This window comes from Falco biarmicus, chromosome W, assembly GCF_023638135.1.
Source record: "Falco biarmicus isolate bFalBia1 chromosome W, bFalBia1.pri, whole genome shotgun sequence".
NCBI classification, from domain to species: Eukaryota; Metazoa; Chordata; class Aves; order Falconiformes; family Falconidae; genus Falco; species Falco biarmicus.
Window position 1 is genome coordinate 17415369 of NC_079310.1, and position 23921 is coordinate 17439289.

General features: G+C 40.9%; 1 protein-coding gene and 1 long non-coding RNA gene across 4 annotated transcripts in view; one reads left to right on the plus strand and one right to left on the minus strand.

The window, feature by feature from the left end:
- Positions 1-485: 485 nt before the first annotated feature.
- Positions 486-23921, plus strand: part of LOC130142004 (uncharacterized) — a 51516-nt gene continuing 28080 nt past the window's right edge. The window contains exons 1-2 of the long non-coding RNA XR_008819253.1: positions 486-2123; positions 2687-2825. This is a non-coding gene — a long non-coding RNA (uncharacterized LOC130142004). The remainder of the gene's footprint in view (positions 2124-2686; positions 2826-23921) is intronic.
- LOC130141961 (A disintegrin and metalloproteinase with thrombospondin motifs 6-like) overlaps positions 17047-23921 on the minus strand; it is a 158458-nt gene continuing 151583 nt past the window's right edge. For all 3 annotated transcript variants that reach the window (XM_056323297.1, XM_056323298.1, XM_056323295.1), the window contains one exon: positions 17047-20833. In XM_056323297.1, coding sequence (XP_056179272.1) covers positions 20724-20833 — 110 coding nt within the window. In that variant the 3' untranslated portion in view covers positions 17047-20723. The remainder of the gene's footprint in view (positions 20834-23921) is intronic.

Consider the following 23921-nt stretch of genomic DNA (forward strand, 5'->3'; position numbering starts at 1 on the left):
TAAGCAAATCAACCAGTAAACGTCACTGCATTACACTAAGTCTCTGAGTAACAGTAGTTATTCCTAGTTGCCATGCCTAGAATAAAAACCACAGTGGGACAGGACAGTACCTCAGCCTTTTCCTCACCCTTTGTGGCAATGCCCCCCCCCCCCCCCATCCAGTAAAGGATAAAGATTATCTTTGGCTCTCCTTTTTTTGCTAATGTATTTGTTATCTGTTATGGCAGTGGGCAGCCTGAGTTCTAGCTGGGCTTTTGCCTCTCTAATCTTTGCCCTGCATAACCTTGTGACGTCCTTATAATCCTCCTGAGTCGCCTGCCCCTTCTTCCAAAGGTGGTAATCTCTTTTTTACCCTTAGTTCCAGCTGTTATAAATTGAGACCACAATGGATCATAATCCAATTAAAATTTTATTAATTATAGCAAGTAGAATATGAGCAAAGACAGCGCTGGACGGCAGGGGAGTTCAAACAAAAAAGGGTTCAAACAGTCCCTTTTTATACATCTTTACTTCCGTGTTCATGAAGTAGTGGAGGTACTCTGCGCATGCTTCAGTTGTTGTTAGGGGGTCGTTTTCTGCCTCCTGGTGGTCGTTGAGGCCGAAGTAAGAAGTCTTCCTCCTTTGTCCCATAGTTGACCCCTCACTCATATGTCCTTATATGGGGTTGTTTGTCCTGTTTCTGTCGGTTCCTGGACATCTGGCGGTTATCTTATCTTGCACAAGCGGTATCTGGTTTAGTTTGTGTAAGCGATTGCGGTTATCCTATCTTACACAAGCGGTGTCTGGTGGCTGTTTGCATAAGCGATTTCATATCTTTTGTTGCCTAACCTTTACATTGGGCTTAACATAAATCTTAATAAACAATACCCTAGTCCATAGTTTCTTACACAGCCAAAACTCTCTGTTCAGCCAGGCCAGTCTTCTTCCCCACTAGTTTATCTGTTGCCACATGGGGAAGGCCTGGTCCTGCGCCTTTATGACTTGCTTCTTGAAGAACGTCCGGTCTTCCTGGACCTCTTGGCCCTTCAGAACTATCTCCCAAGGGACTCTGTCAACCAGGCTCTTAAACAGGTCAAAGTCTGCCCTCCAGAAGTGCAAGGTAGCGGTTCTGCTGACCTCACTCCTTCCTTCTCTGAGAACTGAGAAGTATCATCTTGTGATCTCTATGTCCAAGACATCCTCCAACCACCACATCACCCATCACTCCTTCCCTGTTTGTAAACAGCAGGTCCAGCAGGTCATGTCCCCTGGTTAGCTCACTGACCAGCTGTGTCAGGAAGTTATTTTCCACACACTCCAGGAACCTCCTAGACCGTTTCCTATCTGCTGGTATTAGGAATAATCCACAAAAGTCCTGTCTTTCATGTCTGAACATGAAAAATTCTGTCAAGCAAAACCATGCAGTGTGATTACTCCTTACGTAGTTCTGGTCCTCCCCTGTCACTTCATATTTTAAATTTTTTGGGAGCAGATCATACAAGGTGGTCATTCCTCAGGTGTCCTTGATTTGGGTTTCTGCCTGCCATGGTGCATCTCTGAGCTCCTCTGGGCTTGTACTGAATGATGAATGATGTACTACTTATCTATAGGATGATGTACTTATGTTTATCTAAAAGTTGGGAAACATCCAAGGACCCTTATTGCTAACATGACAGATGTACATTTGTCATCTTTAAAAAGGCTATCTGGTCCTAAGTTCCTGTTGTTTATGCAACGTGGCAAAGACAAGGACTTAAATCACGGTCACTAGTTTAGTGAGATATGTAAATGAGTTCCTGGAATTGTAATGAATATGTAAATGATTTCCTGGAAAGTTAATGAATAAGTATGAGTTGCTTGTATAAAGAGGGGACTGAAAAATCCCCTCGGTGTGCATGACTTTGGTGGAGCGATCCCCCATGCACCCAGCGCTGCCGAATAAAGATAACCTCTGCTCGCTCATATATTGGTGACTGATTCTTTAAATCAATTTGGCGACCCAGATGGGGCCTGCTCTGCTTGGCTGCAGGACCCATTGAGAGCGGGGACTCCCTAGGGTACCCCCGGGGATTTTCCCGGAGGGGCTCCTCATCACATCTGGACCACTGCAGGAGCAGACAAGGACTCCATCTTGCGGAGCAAAGGTACTATCTTTATTCAAATATTATATTAATTTAAAATATTCTATTAATATTATATTTAGAACAGTACTGTTTCGGATATTTCTGTTCTGGGACCGGTCCATCTGTAAAGTTGTCCATAAGGTGTAAGATCATTGTATGCTTATGCAGGATGGCGTATGCCGGGTAGCTAGCACCGCAGGTATATATCTGATTGTGTTCTGGTATTCGTTCCGGTATTAAGGTAATATCGGAACTCTGATTCTGTTTTGGTTGGAAGACTGACACGTTTGATGATTTGAATTCAATCTGTGTATATAGGATTAATAATTATAGGGTTACTAATAAAAAATGTTATACGCATTTTATGCTGGAAATGTGAGAACTTTTCTGTATTAGGTATATTATGAATGTTGACATGTGGTTATTGTCTTGAACATCCGAGGGGCGAGTGTAAATCTCTATATGTTTTAAAGTGCATACAGTGTAAAGAATTATTGAGTAAATGGTGGGGGTTGCTGCTTAAAGACAAAATTCATCTCTGAGCATTTACTCTGTGCTGTTTTGGCATCAATTTGGCGAGCCAGCCAGGAGAATTCTCCACCAGTGCTGGAATCCAGGGGCCTGGGGACCCTCAGGGCCCCCAACTGCATCTTCTGTCAGCAAGATTCCCCTACCCCTCGGCTTCTCACACAGGTGGACAAGGACTTCTGCACAACATAAAAGGTATTTATATTTATTCTTTGTTTTGAATATTTGATTGTCTTAAGATTTGTTTTTACCCCATAAGATGAAAGACGGGACGCCGTCTCGCAGGGTTGGGAAGAAGGGATGCCTTCTGAAAAGGGTAATAGCCCTATTTGATTGTCTTAAGATTTGGGAAGCTAAAAACTTCCTTTAGGTTGTCTTAAGATTTGGGGAATTCCTAGAATGTAACGACTGAAATAGAACAAACAAGACACAGAGCACTATGTGTTGTCTTGTTACATGTTCAAAACTTGGAGTTATGAAATGTATGTTGAAAAAAAAATAATATTCTGGTAATTCTAGGCAAATAGCTGAAAACTTAACACTCTGCTTAAGGCCAGAAAAAAATTAGAATCTGTTTTTTTGGCAATTATTCATTGAAATGCGCATTTTGTGTGATAACGCGAACTGTCAGCGTTCCTAGAGCTGTATGTAAGTGCACGGTACCATGTAACATGCTGCCTGTGTGACTGAGGGCTGCCCGGAGAGTGTGATGTGTGTGAGAGACGCGGTGTCACTGCAAAGCGAGTGGGGAGTCCCGATCTGCGTTTTGGTGTTCCCCGCGAGGGGCCGGCCAGAGACGGACTGAGTGATTGAAAAATCAATTTATGAAGTGTTGGAATGCATAATTAGAAATTAGAGCGGGAGACTGTGGACAAAACATTAGAACTAACATCATTTGGAAAAAGCACGAATTAGCCTCTGCCCTTAGTGTCGTAGGTGCTGTCTGTATACTCGAGCAAAGGGTGGCAAGTGTCTAAGATATATTATCTGCTCGCAATAATAATAATAAAAAATGAGACCAAGAAATAAGGCTAATTAGAGGTCTTGAACTGTGGTGTATGTTCTGAGATAAGTATGCTACCTCCAGTAATAACTAATACATTGTAGACAAACACCAGACTTATTAGGAAGATGGGGGGCAGATCGAGCCAAGAAATAAATACCAAAACACCCCTGGGATGTATTTTGAAGCACTGGAAAGAATTTGGTGGAATTCCCAGTGGAAATTTGAACAAAAAGACATTTTTAAAATATTGTCAGAATTGGTGGCCTTTGTATACATTAGGTGATGGTGAAAGATGGCCACTCAAAGGAAGTCTTATATTACAGCACAATTTTACACCTTATGCTGTTTCTTCATAGAGAACAAAAGTGGGATGAAGTAATGTGTGCAGATATGTTTGTGTGACATAAGGAGTGTGGGATTAACACCACCTGATCTTTGATTATGGCTCTAGAAAAGGATAGGGAAAACCTGAGACCTAAACTAGAAAGATGTTCTTGTTGAAATTTTTGTGTTAAAAAGCTCAGGTTGTGGTTCCTTCTGTGGAGCAACCAGAATGAAACACGTAAGATAAAAAGTTGCACTAATGTATGTAAGATCTGAAGCAGGGGTGGGGGGTGGGGTGGGGGGGGCGGGGGTGGGTGGGTGGTGGAGAATAAAAGACCTTGTGAAAGTGTTAAAGTATTGGGGTGAGTTTGTACAAACCCCCGTACCCCCTCGAAGGTGCGGCTGAGTCCTGCTGGACTCATGGCAGGGTGTTTTATGTTTGCCTGCAAAGGCTGATATGCAAGAACACAGACTTAAAGCAACAAGGAGCAGATTTGCATTCAGGGTAAGAAAGAGTTAAAACAGAAGTGCTGTTGCAGAGGCAGGCTTGTGTAACCTGCAGAGCAAGAAGAGCATCTCCTGCCCCAATCCTTCTGATGGTGAGGAGGAGGGGGTTGCTGTTGCTGACAATTGAGCAGAAGGACCTGAAAATGTTACCCCAATTGCTGCAGCATTTGCAGTACAACAGGACCAGTAACGGCCCCTCTAGGGCAGGCAGCAGGTCTGAGGAGAGTAAAGGTGAATTTTTGATGGGGAAATGTAGATGCTTGAAGGTTGGTTGTGAAAGACTTATCAGGATGATCAAATAGGACTAGATAAAGGTTCGAGTTGATTGTTACTAGGTAATCGTGATGTAGAAAAGGTGATAGAAGGAACAGGGAACATGTACAGCAGGTAAGAGAAGAAGAGCTGGGTCGTGCTAAACTGGTAGAGGAGACAAGGCAGCGACAAAGGAGGAATTACCCTTAATACAGACGGTAAAATCCAAACTGTAAGTACAGATCAGGAGCCAAACTATTCTAAAGAAGACCTAAAGCTAATTCAGGACATGAATAGTAAAATAAAATTAAATAAGTGGGGTTATTTGGCAGATGGCCGTATAGTGGTGATATGGAGAAAGAGTGTGAAATGGGGACAATGGACATCGATTGTGATTGTATATGTCTGCTCAAGGAATGTGGGTATGGTGACTGGTCATGGGTGTGGTGTATGGTCACATAGTCACACAGCTTTGAGGAGACACCTACCCTTCTTCCTCTAACAAAGGGGCTATTTATAAAAAGGATGAGAAAAGGATGAGAGACATCCCAATGTTATCTAGAGGGAGGGAGTGCTAAATCTTCTTGCTGGAGAAGATCAGATGGTCACAAGAACATGAATCACTTACAAACCTGCAAGACCACCACATTCCAGGCAAAGGACTGATAAGCTAATTAACATACCAAGCGAGAGTAAGGGGGTTTAGGTAACAAATATGTATAGGTGTTAATTGAATATTCATTTGTTTTATTGTATAAATGTGAGATGGTTCATCACTTCGGGCATGCACGCTTGTGGAGGAGGGATCCTGTGGATAACTGGCTAGCTGAAAAGGGTCACATAGACATAGTCCAGCTGGCTGGACAAAAATGCACATCGCTCTCAGCTTATCTGAAGTAAAGCAAAAATATACTGTCTTTGGCTGTCCTTGTTACACAATAACAGGAAGATTTCAGTGGGAAAAGAATGTTGCAGGTGGGAACAGATAACTACAGAAGAGAAACTAGGGGCGGGCTTGGTATTTAGGCAACTAACCAATAATGAGCTTAACTTTTGTAATATGTATGAGCTAATTATAACAAGGCATAAAAGGTGACTGTAAGGGACAATAAACGAAGTCTGCTGATCACTCATATTGAGCGACTGTGTCTTCCCTCCGTCGCGACAAATGGCGCCCGAACAGGGACCCTAGAGAGGGCTGAACCTGCGAGCCACGGTTCGACGGAGATTCGGGTACCGGTGCTGAAAGCAGCGCAGGAGGCGGAAGGGCACAGTCCCCGCGCCCGGGAGCACCTACAGAGGGTCCCGCCGGCCACGCGTCACCGAAGTCTCGCAAAGGCTGCAACAGCGCTGACGAAGGTATGGAGAGACAAGCGACGTACGATTCGCTCATATGCTTTTCTAAAAAGCGGAGCGTTCGGGACATAGATTGTAAAAAGGCATTACCCGGGTTATTAGCGTATGGGATAGCATGCGGGACCCCCGCGGCAGCGGCGAGCGGCGGCGCGCGGCCAGGCAGGCCCCTTCCCGGCCGCGGTTTCTCTCCAAGGCGGCACCATCCCCCCCCCCCCCCCCCTCCGATCGGCGCCATGGCGATGCAAGCGGCCAAGCGAGCTAACATCCGGCTGCCCCCAGAGGTCAATCGGACCCTTTATATTCGGAACCTGCCGTATAAAATCACAGCGGAGGAAATGTATGATATGTTTGGGAAATACGCACCTATTCGACAAATCAGAGTTGGAAACACTCCTGAAACAAGAGGAACAGCTTAAGCTCCTCAAGGAAAAATACGGAATTGATTACAATCCCACCAAAAAAAGTGCTTCAGATGTCCCCTACAAGAAATGGGTTTCTGCCTTGAACTAGCAAACATCTCTGTGTTTAACGAGAAGCCTTTTTGCCTTGATGGAGATAATTTATTCTGTATTCTGTATTTATGCTGTATTCTGAATGTGGAAATTGGTTGGGACTAGGAGGCTGGCTTAAAGGCATTTTGCAAACAGGATTATTATTTTTGATCATTATTGTAATAATAGTTTTTTGATCAAAACCAGCCAAAATTATTTGTAAGCATTAGGCATATCTGAAGAGAATGCCTTTATTTGAATCAGCAGTTAAGGTGTAGTTTAGTCTGAGGCTGTGGTTTTATCTGCTTCTGGTGAATTTTTGAAGTGATGAAATCAGAGATACAAGGTATACTAAGAGTTATGAGGTAATAAGGTAATAATCTAAGTAAGGGTGCTGTCTTCTATGTCTACAAGTGCAATATGCTTTTATGTAGCAGAGAGAAACTTTGACAATAATGTTGCTTGAGCGAGATGTGCATGTGACAACTTGGGAAAAGGGATATCACAACAGTGTTTCTATGTCTGGCAGAGTGAAATCTTTCAAGACCTGAGTTTAGACAGTCTAAAATAGTTAGTATTCAGAAAACCCATCTTAAGCCTCTTTTGCTTACATAGTGTTATGGAAGTCAACTGCTATTGTAGAGAATTAATGATTTTTTAATACATATTAACAAATACTACTATTTTAACTTGAGGCAGTTGAGCGAGAAATACTCACCTGTAGCATTTGAGGGAATGTCAGCATAAATCGCACTTACAGTAAGACTGCATTTTTAATTACCGTACTCGTTAAGATTCGATGATGCCATAAGGCTAAGGCCTTTTATCACAGATTGGTTCTGAACTAAAAGGTGTGTGCACATGTAGATATGCACATTTGTGTTATTTTCCTTAATTGGCTACAAATAATATAATTAGGTTGGGGACTAGATCTTGGGAATTTGTCTATTATACTTCTGTTTGTTAAGGAACGTGCATAACATACAGCACCCATGTAGGCTTGGCTTGTGGCACAGTTGTCAAATTTAGCATAGACATTCAGACAGATAAGCAACGTACTCTTCTTGTGTGTATCACCTACAAGCCATTATGGCTTAGTGTGTAAATCTGTATGTAACTATTGAAAAATCCACTTATGAATGTATATAGCTTAGAACTAATTTTTCCCCTTTGTTAATTCTTTGATATCAATGAGGTATTCTTCAGAAAATGTATGGACTGGTTGGTTGCATAAGGCAGTTGTTATTTGGACAGAAAATTGTTAATGGTCAGGGATTTTCCACTAAAATATTTGCAAATATTCCTAGTCAAACATCAGTTTGGTTTCTTTTGGGGTTTTGAGCTTGCATTAGTCCATGTTCAGAACTTTAAAATAACCTTTGAATTTTTTAAACTTTTTATATTACTGGAACAGAAAGAGCATCTAAATTAAAGCTTCAAGCTAACTTTATTTTTCAAGTATTTCTGGAATTATACTTCTGAACTGAGATTTTATAAGTTGGCTGTGTATTTTCCTGTGTTAAAACGCTGTTATTGAAAATGGTCAACCAAGCCTGTGTCGCCCAAAATAAAAACGGGGGAATTGTGGATAACTGGCTAGCTGAAAAGGGTCACATAGACATAGTCCAGCTGGCTGGACAAAAATGCACATCGCTCTCAGCTTATCTGAAGTAAAGCAAAATATACTGTCTTTGGCTGTCCTTGTTACACAATAACAGGAAGATTTTGGTGGGAAAAGAATGTTGCAGGTGGGAACAGATAACTACAGAAGAGAAACAAGGGGCGGGCTTGGTATTTAGGCAACTAACCAATAATGAGCTTAACTTTTGTAATATGTATGAGCTAATTATAAGAAGGCATAAAAGGTGACTGTAAGAGACAATAAACGAAGTCTGCTGATCACTCATATTGAGTGACTGTGTCTTCCCTCCGTCGCAACAGGATCCCCCGTGGATCTGTGCACAATAAACATACCTACTTTATAACTTTTGAGTTATAGAGTTTAATTCCGTATGTCAGTGGTACCATCCAATTTAATATGGGCCACAGCCCTAACAGAACATAATAAGACTCATTGGGGAGCTGATACATTATATAAAAGTCTAAATCAGAAACTGATAGGGCAAAACTTATATACTGTAATAAAACAGGTGACTCAGCAATGCGAAGTGTGTTTATGCAATAATCCAAATATAGCAAATAGAATAAAACTAGGGAACATTAGTAGAGGAAATTATCCAGGACAACAGTGGCAAGTTGATTTTTCAGAACTCCCAAGAAAAGGGGGGTACCGATATTTATTAGTTATGACTGATACTTTTTCAGGTTGGCCAGAAGCTTTTCCTTGTCGAACAAATAAAGCAAGAGAGGTAACGAAGGGATTGTTAAATGAGATTATCCCGTTTTGGAGTTCCGGCAACAATCTCTTCCGATAGAGGGTCACACTTTTGTGCTATAATAGTACAGCTAGTGAGTACAGTATTAGGAATAGATAGATAGATTACACACTCCTTATAGGCCTCAAGCAAGTGGGCAAGTGGAAAAAATATATGTAAACGATTTCCCAGAAAGTTAATGAATAGGTATGAGTAGCTTGTATAAAGGGGGGACTGAAAAGTCCCCTCGGTGTGCATGACTTTGTTGGAGCGATCCCCCATGCACCCAGCGCTACCGAATAAAGATAACCTCTGCTTGCTTGTATATTGCTGACTGATTCTTCAACTCACATCAAGACCTCGGTCTCTGGTTCCTAGAACCAATCTCTCTATTTCTCATAATTGTTTCTGCAACCCTATTACGTACTTGATTTTGATCTCTTCTCCTACTTGGGTTGAGGTTCCTGCTTGTACAATGTATGGCCTCCCATATAAAATCTCAAAAGGGCTTAGCCCTAGGCTTTGTTCTGATTCTCAAAAGGGCTAGGGGTAGCGATTGAGGCCAGGTTAGCCCAGCTTCTTGGCCTAGTTTTACTATTTGCAGTTGTATCAAGTGATTCATCTTTTCTACCTGGCTGCTTGCTTGAGGTCAATATGGAGTATGCAACTGCCAGTCAATTCCCAAAAGTCTACTTACTTGCTGCGTTATTTTTGCAACAAAGTGTGGTGCTCTATCAGAGGATATTGTCGCAGGAACCCCGAATCTTGGTATTATGTCCTGCAACAATGCTTTAGTCACTTCCCTCGCTCTGTTTGTTCTACAGGGGAATGCTTCTGGCCATCCTGAGAAGGTATCCGTCAGTACTAATAAGCACCAAAACCCCCTTTTCTTGGCAATTCTGAAAAATCGATTTGCCATTGTTGTCCAGGATAATTTCCCTTTCCTGTCTGTCCTAATTGGATTCCTGAATTAGTTTGTGGGTTACTTCACAAACATACGTCACAGTGTTGTGTTACTTGGTTAATAGTAGTATATAGGTTTCGAGCAACCATGTATTGGTTTAGGTATTTATATAAAGCCTCTGCTCCCCAATGGGCCTTCCTGTGTTCTGCCATTATCAATGCCCATAATAATGCAAACAGCACTATTAACTTTCCTTCCAGAGTATATACCCATTTATTTTCTCTCACTACTCCCCCCAAGTCCATGATCAAATTTTGAGCCTTCCTTGGAATATTGAGGTTCTAGGTCGGGTTGGATTTTACCGTCAGGGACCAAAGAATGCACCTGTATTTCCCCACCTTCTGCCGCCCTTTTGGCCTCTTTGTCTGCCATCGAATTGCCTAGGTTCTCCCTTTTGGTGAGCCTTACAGTACATGATTGCCACTTTTTACAGTAGTTTAATTGCTTCCAAGAGTTTGAGAATTTTTTCGGCATGTTTAATTTGCCTTCCCTGGGTCGACAGTAGTTCTCTTTCCTTCCAGATCACTCCGTGGGCATGAACTACTCTAAATACATACTTGGAATCAGTCCAAATGTTAATTTTCTTTCCTTTTGCTAGTTCCAATGCTCATCTTAGGGCTATTATTTCTGCCTTTTGTGCTGAGGTGTTCGGGGCCAGTGAACCAGACTCTATTACCTGGTCAATGGTAGTTACCACATATCCTGCTTTTCACACTCCTTGTCCCATGAAGCTACTGCCATCAGTATACCAGGAGTCCTCTGCATCTTCTAGGGGTTCTTCCTTCAAGTCTGGTCGACTGGAATATGTAGCCTCAATGGTTTCCAAGCAGTCATGAGACACTGGCTCTCCAGAAATTCCGCTAAGGAATGATGCAGTAGTCCATAATTATAGATCGATAGGTGACACCATCCCGTCATACCTAGGAACATGCAAAGTTCCTTAGTTGTTTGGGGCCAGGGAGTTTGACAGATGGGTTCTTTCTGGGCAGTTCTGAGGGTGCGTTGCCCAACGGTGAGTTTGTATCCCTTAACGGTAAGTTAACCTTCTGTGGAGAGACTCGATAGCCGTTTAGTCCAAGAAAATTCAACAAACTAACTGTCCATTGTATACACTTTCCTTCTGTTTCAGTGGCTATTAACAAATCATCTACATATTGTAACACCACTCCAGCTCCTTGAGGGCATTTTCATTGCTCTAAGTCCTTTGCCAGTTGGCTCCTGAATAAAGTAGGGCTGGTTTTAAATCCTTGAGGTTACACTGTCCAAGTGAGTTGCACCCTTCTTCCAGTATCTTGTTTTTCCCATTCGAAAGCGAATAATAATTGGCTTTCTGGGCTCAAAGGCAGACAGAAAAATGCATCCTTTAGGTCCGATACAGTAAACCAAGCCAATTTTGGTACTAATTTGGTTAGTAAGTTATATGGATTTGCCACTACTGGGTATAAATCTTCCGTTATTTTGTTTATAGCCCTAAGATCTTGTATGGTTCGATAGCTTCCATTTGGCTTTTTAATAGGTAAAATGGGAGTATTGCATTCTGACCTACATTCAACTAGTAACCCAAATTTAACAAACCATTCTATTATTGGTTGAATTCCTTTTCCATCTTCCAATTTCAGAGTATATTGCTTGACTTCTACCAGTTGTGCCCCCATTTTGAGTTTAACAATTATTGGGAGTGCAGCTTTGGCTTTCCCAGGAACTTCTAATGCCCATATTCCTGGATAAACCTGATCCTTAATCTCCTGGGGTACTTCCTGTTTATTAGGGCCAAACTTAAGATTTCAATCAGCTGTTCATTTCCTACTTCCAGTTCATTTTGCCATTCCCAAATGTAATTCTCGCTTCCAATTGTTCTAATAGATCTCGCCCCAACAAAGGTTTTGGTGAGTTAGGCATATACAAAAATTTATGTATCCCTACCTGTTTTACTAATTTATATTTTATGGGTTTTAAGAAGAATGCCTTTTCACTCTGGCCAGTAGCACCCTTACCTGTTACAAAGTCATCACCTACAGGCACTAAGACTTGGTTTAAAACCAAAAAGGTCGCTCCCGTATCTACCAAAAAGTCTATTCCCTGTTGTTGTTTCACTAGCTTAAGTATAACCAGTGGATTGGCTAGGGTAGATTCCCCAGGTTCCCATCAATCCTTCCCAACAGGAGCCTGTATTCTGTTTCTGCCCCTCCTTCTTTCTGGGCAGTTGTTCTTCCAATGTCTCTTATGTTTATACCATGCACACTAACCCCTTCCCAATGGTCTCCTAGGTCCCGTATTTCTAAGTCACTGACTCTCCTGTAATGCTATTAACAACGTTAGTTTATCTTTCCTTCGATCCTCCTCTTCTCTATTGCTAAATACCCTCCATGCCTCATCTAGTAAGTTTTCCAAATTCCTACTTTCTGCTGGTTTCATCTTCTGCAACTTTCTCTGAATGTCACTTGCTGATTGTCCTATGAATAGAAACACCAACTGCTGTATTCCTACTTCCGACCCCAGGTCTAGTGGAGTGTGTCATCTCATAGTGTCCTGTAATTTATCCAAAAATTCTGACGGAGTTTTTCTTTTGGACTTTGTTGAACAACATATAGGGATGACCGATTAATTGTTTTTGGAATGGCCTGTTCCATTCCTCTTATGACCCATTCCCTGTATGTATTTAACAGCTTCAGGTGAGCCCCTCTATTAGGGTCCCAGTATGGGTCTTGTAAGGGAAAGTGATCTTTTATGTCCTCCCTGGTACTTTTAAGTTGGTCACTAGCCAGATCCTGGGCCGTTTTCAATATTAGCTGTTTTTCAGTTTCTATCATGTGATCTAGTAGTAATTGACCATCACTCCAATCAGGATTATGTTTCTTTATCAGAAAATTAAAATGCTTAGTCACCCCTACAGAGTTGCTCCGGTAGCTTTTTGCTACATTTTTCCAGGTTTCCAGTTCAAAGGAGGAAAACGGGACTTTTATCAAAATCGGGCCCCCCTCTGGCCCCACCACTTCCCTCAGAGGGGCCTGAACTACTATTTGCTCTTTTCTCCCCCAGTCTCAGGAAGATACTGGACTATGGGGGGAGGGGGGATGGGGGGCGGGATCACCAGAATCGTCTTCGTCCTTTTCCTGATTAGTTATGGGTGGTCACTAAAGTTCTGGCAACTCTTCTGGTTTATGCATTCTTTCAAGCCTAGTGCATCTTTGTCCTATACTACATGCTGAACACCACCTTTTTAACTTTCCTTTCCCCTCTCTATTTTCTTTTTCCAAAGCCATAGGGTCCTGAGGGAGTATCAGACCACAACTCCTTTGTCACTCAGGGTGGTTACGGAGGGTGAAAAATATATCGGCATATGTTACCTTGTCCCATTTCCCTTCCCTCCTTAGGAACAGGATTAGTTGTAACATGGTATTATAGTTAAGGGTTCTGTTAAAAGGCCATTTTTCTCCATCTTCCAGCTTATAAAGAGGCCACCATTGATTACAATATTTTATAAGTCTTTCTGCTCATGGACCCTCCAGGTAAGCCCCCTATTTCTTTCCAGTGGGCTAGGATACACCCCAGGGGGCTTTTTTTTAAAATTCCCCCTCCTCCCATTTCAACTTTATACAATACAGTAAATAATAAAAACAGTTACAAGTTACAGGTTTCAGCCCTCGCTTCGCAGCTCTGCTGTGTCTCAGTCACCACCCACACTAGTCTTATTCTTTCACTTTGTCCCTCTCCAGCTGTTTCCCTCGTGGGATAACAGAACCGCAGATCCGGACTCCACACTTGCTTTGTGCGCAATTGCATGTCTCACTCACTCATCACTCAGATAACAATACTGTTTCATAATGGAAATGCCAAACTGAAAACACCGTTATGCCATTCCAGAACGTCAAATATAAACAAGAGGTCTCAAATAATACACGGTACCGAATTTTACAACAGATGACAAAATGGCCAAAACACCACTCCGGAGAAAACCTAAGTTACCCCTCGAGAGGCCCCTTCCCGCTACCGCAGCGAGGAGAGCACCCAAATTCCCATCCCCAGCCTTTCCAGGGGTGAGCACCAGTGCTCTTTGCCATGCGTAGTACATCTCCTCACGACTTACAGGTATCCCCAACCCAATTACAACATACCTGGTCTGCCGATGATGGTCCTTGTCTGTCCCTGCGGTGATTTGGGTGAGTAGGGGAGTCCTCCTGAGAAATCTCGGGGCACCCAGAGGAGTCAAGTCCTCAGCAGGTCCCGCAGCCAGACAGGGAAGGTCCCATCTGGGTCGCCAAACTGACGGGTGGAATCGAACTCTACAACTCGAGGAGAGTTATAAAGCAGGTATGTTTATTGCGGTGCTGGGTGCAAGGGGGTTCGCTCCTCCTAACTTGCACACCGTGTCACCTAGCAGCCAGGTATTTATTATAAAGTCATGCATATACATAAGGTTTCTGAGAATTCATTATCATAATCTCCCTCTGGCACCTCTTCAAGATGTACTTTTCACCTTTGGTATGGAATGCTGCAAAACTGGTTTCTTCTTGGGCAGTTACCTAAAGTTCCTGCTTATCTTTGCATACATTAGTAGTCTTTGTTGTTTAGTTTCTGTTATCTACTGGAGTTCTTTGTTTTATCTATATACACATCATCCATCCATTATCTAACTTTTTGTTCAAGTGTGAAACATCTGCTAACTAACGATGAGCCCTTCCTTATTGCCCACTCTAAACGTGTCAAGCTAATACTTGCCCACTGGGCTGATTTTAATCTATATCAACAGCCTAAAATTAGCATTTTTAACATACAACAGTGTTGTTACAGATGTGAAAACTCTTAATAACGTTCACATTAAAATATCAGGTCAAATACAGAAATACTATACATTGAATATGAGATTCCACAGACATGTGAAAGCAATAAGAGGAGAAGCAGTCACCAGAGGGAAGATGATGATGGAGGGAAGTCCTGCCCCAGTGTGTGAATTGTGAAGAATGGAAATGAGCATCCTGGAAACAGACTTCAAACTCTTCAAACACACATCGTGTGTGCAAGGCTCTGACCCTGTCTCTTATCAGTATTCAAAGATATTATAAGTCAGTGACCATATTAAGTGCATTGCACTTCTGTAAAATAATTTGCTTTATAAAGCATAGCTGACCTCTGAACAAATGTGGCAATAAGACCTTAAAATGCACCTCAACTTAAGTTTGTCTCCTGAAATTCCAGTTAACTCTAGGGTCCATATCCAGAGATATAACTGGAAGACATTCCCACATGTGCAGAACCATTACCTCAACTTACTTGCACACAAAGTGTTGCTCAGTACCACTCTATTTCCAAGGGGGGTGGTGTGGTGTAATATCTTGAATCCTACACAGAAGTCTTATCTTCATTACAAAAGATAAATCATATTGTGAGATGGATTTTTAAATAATATGAATGGTAGCTTTGTTATGTTATAAACATTGCAAGATTGAGCAGTTATTAAGACTTTGATGTCAAGGGGGGCGGGGGGGGGGGGAGAGTAAACAAGTACACTGTGATTTTGATGTGCTTAGCATTGAAGAAATCGAGTTTCCAAAAGCCATGGCTTATCCCTTACCAGCAAGGCCAAATCTGATGTCTCTGGGGGGTCACAGCAACTGGAAGCCTGAAGCTCCCTCGGGCTGTGCCTTCACTTCTAGCTTCCAAACCACTTCCTTTTCTATCTCAAGCTGTGATCCAATTAATTCATTCTAAAATAGGTTTACTAAAGATGTAAGAATATTTATCTAGTGATCTTACTAGGTGTTCTGGTGGAAGGTGTCCTTGCCCATGACAGGGGGGGTGGAACTAGATGATCTTTAAGGTCCTTTCCAACCCAGACCATTCTATGATTCTCTGAACAGGTCTTTCAGTTTATAGAAATGGCATCTTCCCACTCTTAATGTAGAAATACATACTTATCCTTTCCAGGTCAAATGTCAATAATCTTCTGACTGGCAGCTATACGACCTTTGATGAGAATAAACTATGTGTCCCATAGCCTATCCAGCTCAATGAACGTGTCAGTCCTGTGCAGAAATAGAAAATAAATGAAGTGTGGTACTTAGTTGATATGCCATTTTAAGGGATGCAGTATCCTTAAATGCACACTGTACTGCATTCTGAGTGGCTCAGTTTCCTAAACTGGTTATGAACTCTCCCTTTAGCTGGGCCAAATATACTTGGGAAGCTACCAAGTTGTTAGTGCTGTAGCAAACCTTGTTATGTGGCTGACAGCCCTTATAAATCTGTTTTGGATTCCATCCTGATTACTGCATGCAAATGCTCTTACACCATTCTGTCTAGGACAAAGATTGGAGGGACCACACAGAAGCAATGATCCATTCCTTCCACCTAATCGTTTTTTGTGGTGAAGGGAAGATGGCCAGATAAGGCATCACTTCTCACAGAATGACAGCTTCAGCTTAGTAATAGCTTTAAAACTCTTAGATTGATGACTGACTGACTCCAGATGAGGCTCACAGGACTCACCCAAAGTCTGTTGCTGTAAATGTTCACAGAAGAGTCCTGGATCTTAGTTCCTAGTAGTAGTTGTAGTAATAGTAGTAGTAGTAGTAATAATGATAATAACAACAACAATAATAATAATAATAAAAGTCAGCAAAATAACCAAGGACTGTTCAGCTTTCTGGTAATAATTTGTACTGTGAATATATGAATGGAAAGTCAACAGAGTATTTCAATGACAGAGAAAACCACTAACAGACTATGTAATTTACTAAAACTATTCTATTTTTAACTTCTGATCTGTAGGGCAAAAAAACACAGGCAGAAATATCAGTACCTTTAAAACAGGTTATTGATTTTTGAATCCTCATTAGTAAACAAGAAAAAAGAATAACCAAAATTATTAAATGCCTTATCAAAACATTTAAGGTTCTCTGTACTTTTTTTAACATCTTACTCATATTAGTAGATTGCTTATTTTCATTAAACTAGATTTTAACTGTTATTCTAGAGAAACAATAAATATTTCATAGGATTTGTTCGGATGTTTCAATGCAGGATATTTATACTGTATCAGGTAAGAAAAGAAGCATCTCCCAGCAACAGTGACCCAAGCACCAAGTCTTCTGAAATTACTTTGGTTTTTATATTTAAAAACATTATACCTTCAGATAAAATCTTAAAAGCTCAATACAAGAAGGACATTTTATTGTTATTGTTATTATTGACTGGCTGTTAATGAAATCATTCCAAGAAGTACAGGATATTTTGCTGCCATTAATTTAATTCTTGATCTACATTTACTGCTTAAGCTAAAATACTATCTAATAATATACATGATCACATTCTTGACTTTTCCTTTTTGTTTTGCTTATATATGATAAACATTGCTGCTGCCAAGGACAGAATTCTGGCATAACATAGATGTTACTTGAAAGAAAACATCTTATATATATTTTGATGCATCTGATGAAGCAAATGTTAAGCATACAGAATTCTAGCAACAGTAAGTCAGGGAATAGACAACTGTACTATGGGTATCATTCTTAAAAGCTGCAGTTTTATTTTACTAAATTATCTATATTAAACAGAAATCTGTGCCTGGTGTGGAATTTCACTACATCAAGTGTTAGAATATTTTTGTTTTCATTACAAGCAGGAGAATGCATGTAGAAGAAGTGTTAAGAAACATGACAATAAATTAGAATATAATTTACAAAAGCAAAAAATAATAAAGTAACAGTGTACCACATTAATAACAAGTATAAAATAATAAGCAACTAATCACAATAATACAAAGGTGATTTCAGACTGCATTAATAGATATCTATGTGACATTCATTCCATTACAAAGTTTCTAACAAAATGGACTATTTTTGGGTGTATACACCTTGAGGGGTTAATCTGCAGAATTTTCTTTCTGTTTTGATCTTCAGCTGATAGTATTTCTCAGTGGAAGTACTGGCACCAGACGGATTTCTGGATTTAGTATTCTACTATTTGATTCTAGGCTTGTCATATTTATAGCCTATACAAATAGTTCTGTTGTCACTATTTAAAAATATAACACTATTTAGCTTAGATTATATAGATGGCTACAGTGTAGCAGCAGCAATGAACTGTGGCATGGAAACCAATTATTTTTCTTTGAATTAGGTTTCATTTTTTGGTTTTAGTCTGAAGCATTGCTTAGTTTGTAAATCCACATACATTCTGTGTTTTGTTCCTTTTAACAATACAATTCAACGTTGTTCCAGGGAGTTCTTTAAATTCCAATCTCAGTACTGTTATGTTGCAGAGGAAACTTCAGACTCCCTAGTGTTTTAGCACCAGTAAAAGAGCAAAATGCTTTTTTGGAAATACTCTTTACAATTTTAATGTCTTAAGTGAGGTAAAAAGAAAAAAGTTTTCTTTTGAATACACAGAAAACCCTTTTCTTGTTAGCTGATAAACAAAATCATGCCCTGGAGAAAACCGGAACCTGATACAAAGAGGCCTCTTGCTTAGAGAATGCCATAGCAACCCCTTTCCCTTTTATAGTTTTTTTGACCTAACCAGGGTATGCTAGCACCAAGGTGTTTTGTCAAAAGGATATAGAAAGTTGATTCACTTAACAGAGAAGGACTACACACTGCTCTTAATCCATATGTGCAGCTCCTAAAGATTGTTTTTTTTTATCTACTGGTGTCAGTTTTAACAGGAGTTGTTCATATGGTGATGAGAGCAGTAGATAAGCATTTGTGAATACATGCAAGCCAACTGAAAATTAATTCCACTGGTCACAGGCATATAGAAGTGGAAATACTGGCAAGAGGTAGCAGATGACAGAAATCCAATGGTCATGAACTCATGGGCTACACAAAACCCCACAGACAGATTGTCAATATGTTGGGGGCATTTCATAGTATGGGTCCTGTTAACAATATCTATTGCTCCATGTTAATTTACATTAGTAAATAGTGTGCAACACATTTGGCTTGTTATTTGTAAAATACACCAATACACTCCAATCTCATGATATTTTGAAATTATTTTTCACTACAAAGAGTACTTTTTTAAAAAAGTGCTATTTGAGTTAGAATTTGTAACGTGTGTAACATTATGTGAACATTGTTCACATAATTTTAATTGCACTACAACAAAGGAGGCATAGTTGGACACAAAAGCACATTCATCAAGTACCTGCTGCAAACTGCAAGTTTTCAAGTACAATATATTAATATAAACAAGTACCCACTTTCTTTATCTCCTTGTTGAGTCTGTTACTGAAAAATGAATGGGAAGAGGAGCATGACATTAAACTTTTTTATGGTAGATTCTTGAATGGAACTTGCCTACGTAGTTTGGTTTAATGTTTAAAAATGCAAAGTATTTGGTGAATATTAAAAATACAGTAATATGAAATAAGTGGAGTATGGCAGCAAAATAGTTAAGGCATCTAGCTACTAATCTAGAGGCATGAGTTTGTTCCAGTCTCACACTGAAAGCTTTCCCTAGCTTTACATATGGTCCAACTTTAAATATGTACCTGGCCGTGAAGGTGGCCAGACTTCATTCTAGCCACTCCTTTTCAGTGTGCCTTTCTCCTGATAGCCCAACAGGCCTCTTGGCTCAAGCACACTTTTGACTTCCTATTTGAACAGAACCTAGATATCTCCACAAGTCTCTTATTCTTTGGTTGTAATCCTTGCCCACTCAGATGTTGTCTCCTGAACTGCACATTTACATATTCTTTCTCATAAACAAATGCCCTTCTGCTATGGTATCAAAGAAGAGAACATCTGGAATCCATTTTAACTTTCAGCTTTGCAAAGAATTGTTGCTATTACACAGTAGGCTTATCTTTTGCACTGGAACTCCTTGGTGTTGGAGAATCAAAAGTAACATGTAAACCAGATTTAGATGCCCACAAAGTTGTATTTTCTTTGTGGGTGGTGTTGTAAACAAAAATGAGCTGGAGTCAAAGTGAAAATTCTAAGTAACCTGTATGGTAGTAGTGAAGGAGCTGGCAATATGGTCTTCATCATTATTGGAGTCTGCCTCCTCCATGATACTGAAATATGTTCCCTTTCAGTGGAAATCTCAGCTAACTTTTACAATGGTAAGATGGCTATAAACCTGCAACACAGATTTCATTTCGCTTCATAGCACACTTGTATTTCATGCATCACTGCAATAAATGTTGCACCTCTTAAAACTAAGTCCCTCATGGTTGTTCTATTTAGCATAGCTTTATATATGGCTCACAGCAGTATTCAGGAAATATGAATTACTCCAAAGGGAATTAGGTGGAATGAGGGAAAAATACATGTTCTAATTTTTGCTCCTTAAATAACATTTCCAAGCTCATTCTATGATTTAAATTGTGGTGCTGTGTTGTGAGATAAAATAGTTAACATTTTTAAGCTATGACTTAATATTTGTTGATGATTCTTTACTTCCATAGTAGACCAAGTCATAACAGCTACATTTTAAAAAGTTTTAAATAGAAATGGATTCAGTGTCATTGCTAAGTCCATAATAAAAATTATTTTAATGGTCAATGGAGGTAAACAGACTATTTGATTTAGTCAAAAGAACACAAATGTTCCACAGTAAGCTATTCTCTATGTGCTGTGTGGATCTTTCCAATTTGGCATGCCCTCCTTATACTGTGTCCAGCACTTTGGATGAATAAATCCCACTTCACAGAAGTTAAAATAATATTGAAAATCTGTCAGCTGGGGCTGACCAGTGGTTGCGTTTTCCACAGGGTAATGCATTTGCAAGGACGTCAGTTTCATTCTGCTGTGTGGCTCTCTTGGATGGACACTTTCCCACAATAATAACAAGGCACATTCTCATGCTTTCTGTGGGTCAGTGTCCTTGGCAGGTCTTGCAGCACATCTGTCTGAAGTATGCTCGACTGCAGAACTTGAACTTCAACACCAGTGGGCAATATGCCACTTTGTTCACATCTTTGCACTCTAATAATTAAGGGCAAAAAAAGAGAAAAAATCACAAATAAAAATTAAAGTTCAAAGAAAATTTGACATTTAGCATGCTGCTTCTCTATCCATCCACCTTGCCCTCTTGGTAACTACTCTTTCTAGTCCAGCCTAGTGCACACAATATATTTTAAAAATCCATAAAAATGTTTGCAGGGCTTCTCTCCCAGACATTTAGAAGTATGCCCACTTTGTCTTGACAGAATTATCATTTATTGGGATAAATGATCACTTTAGACAGCTAGGAAATAAGAGTCATTTTTCTTACAATACTTTTATATCCTTTTGCAGGAGTTATTTTATTCATCCATGAGTGGTTATCCAAAATCTAACAGGATTTGCACTATTTGGTACCATGCCCGTGCATTTGTAAGAATTCTTGAAATAGAATATGCATTGCAGCTAACAGGGGTGGAGAAAATAAGTGTTATAAATAAAGGCACCAACATTGTGAGTTAAATGACTGGGCTGAATGGTAGATTATACTTTAGGTTTGGTTCCATACATCCATGCTGTCTGTTGTGCAAGAGGAAAAGCCATTTTTATGCCTGTAATAGACATGCAAGAGCTTTTATTCATACTTGTGTTTTCCCTATATGCTGGGCTTACTGCCTCAGCAACCCTTGTCATACTGGCAGGTAACACTTCCAGGAAAGGAGAACAAGAGCTCAACCACGAAGAGGAAGGTTTATGCAGGAGCGGGCTGGAAACTAGGACCATGCATGGCAATCAGTTAGCTGAGGGGAATGTGCTCGAGCTTGTCTAGACAACAATTAACATGATGGGGCATGTTTGCAGAGCACGGGGGAGTGGGAGACGGATGGCACGCGCAAAGGATGGCGCCAAGGAAAGGCAACACCTTGCTGTTAATTGCTGGTAGTTAACCACCAATCAGGGATTGCCTAGTGTGCAGTGCTTGGCTTCAAGAACCAATTAGTTTAAAACGCGCAGCTTCTGAAAGTGTATAAAAACGCGTGCTTCTGTACAATAAATTGACATTTGCTTGCATCAAGCTGCGTCCCGTCTCTTCATTCGCCGCAAATTGGTGACCCCGACGTGATGCGTTTAAGGATCTAACGTGAAGGGCTCTCGAATTGCCTATCTGAGCGACATGCAGCGAATCCCACAGAACTTTGAATGATCTGCTGAAAGGAAGGAGGAGCCGGCCAGAAATCCCTCTGGAGTTGAGAGGTGAGCTGTGGGAAATCCGTAATGGGGAACCAGGCTTCGTCCCCAGAAAGAGACGTATATGGACTCATAAAGGGTCTTCTAGTCAGATCAGGGAGTCCGTGCCTCAGTCTCCTCAAATGGTGACCCCTGTGGTGGTGGTGTTCCGAGGCCTTGGAAGAATAAGGACGGAAAAAAGACAGCTCGTGGAAGAGGGCTGCGTTCCGGAGGAGACGGCTTGGCTGAACGATCGTCTTGCTGTCTGGACCAGGCGGACAACCTAAACCCCGAGGATAACACCTGTATTCATCGAGACAGGTGAGCAGCCAAGAAACTTTAGAGACTTTGAAAGAATGAAAGTGTGTACATACAGCAGCCAATTGTATGATGCTGCCGCGGAGGGGAACTCCGTGTCGGGAATGCATTTAACATCTTGGTGGCAAATTCTGACTACTCTTTGCCAAGTGTGGACTAATTCTACTATCGGTGCTAAACCAGAGGAAGCTGTAAATTCCACCGACAGCGCGACTCTTCTCAAGACACCGTCAGCGATGGCGATTCCGTCCACACCTCCTCTGCCCCCAAAGCTTCTGTCACTGATTGCAGCGACCCTCACAACACAGGACCAAGAACGGGAACAGGACAACTCGGACAATGATTTTATTGACACTGATAAACCTTTTGATCCAGGTCCTATAGATCTGGAAAAGGAGCTAGACCATTCCCCCACCCCCTCGTCTCTCCTGATGCATTGATTGTATTTTTGGGAAGGGTGAAAGGGGCTCTGAGGGATTGGTGGCAGGAATGCAAGTGGGAAACACTTCAGTGATGGGTTTTGGGAGTCGCTAGGGCATGTTCAGTATTTTATCAGACAGATCAACCTCGAGAGTGGCAGCCTGTGCAATACGAGGCTGTTAAAGAGTTAAGCAAAGCAGTGCGGGAAGGGAGGATTCATAATGAGAGAACAACTAGGTATTGTGAAGGAGAATAGGAAAGATAAACATGGTTATCTAGTGTGTAATAGGTGTCTGCATGCTTGTAGAGATATATAGCTATGTAACTACATGAATGATTTCTGCCCTGAGCCTGGTGGAGCATACAGCTGCGGTTTGTGTCTGGGCTCAGAGATGTAAATAGGGGCTTCTCTGTTATGGTAAAAGTGTCTCTCTTTGCATAAAAAAGAGAGGGAATGAAGGGAATGACCCCAGAGGTATGTTCAGAGAAGGCATGCTATGTTTCGAACTTTTTGACTGAACCAGTTCTTGTTTGGTGTGCCTTTCCACCTATGTATAATGTTAATCCAAAAGAAGCTGATATTGTTTGCACTTTGTCGATAATTGTCTTTCTGTAGATGCTAATGTAGTAGGAGGCTATGATGGGAACGTGTCGCAGCGGTTCTTCTCTTATCCGGAGTAACAGCAGGGAAAGCATTAAAGAGTTAAATCACCTTGTTTGGTAGGCAGTTAAGAATGTGGGTCAAAATTGCCACTGCTTTTTGTTGTTGGTTCAAGGACATGGCTGTGAGGATTTTGATGGTATGTGCTGCGTGGATTTTAGGCGCCCCATTGCAGCGACATGTTATCAAAATCTGAGAAAATTTCAGCCTTTTTTTGGCATCCATTCACTCAATTGGCAGTATTGTTTGTTTGCTATTGCCTTGGTTGCTGTCATGTTTGCAAGGGCCCTGCGGGACATGGCAAACCTGGTACTAGCTGTTCAAATACAAAAAGGGGAAATTGTAAAACTGTACGGAACAAAGACAGTGGGTTATTTTGACATTGATAATATGTCTTAGTTGGTTTTTTATTTGTTCTATTACTTGTGCCTTGTTTTTGCTCGGTTTCAGGGGTTCTTTTGTGCAACAGGAAGGGGGAGATGCAGGAGCGGGCTGGAAACTAGG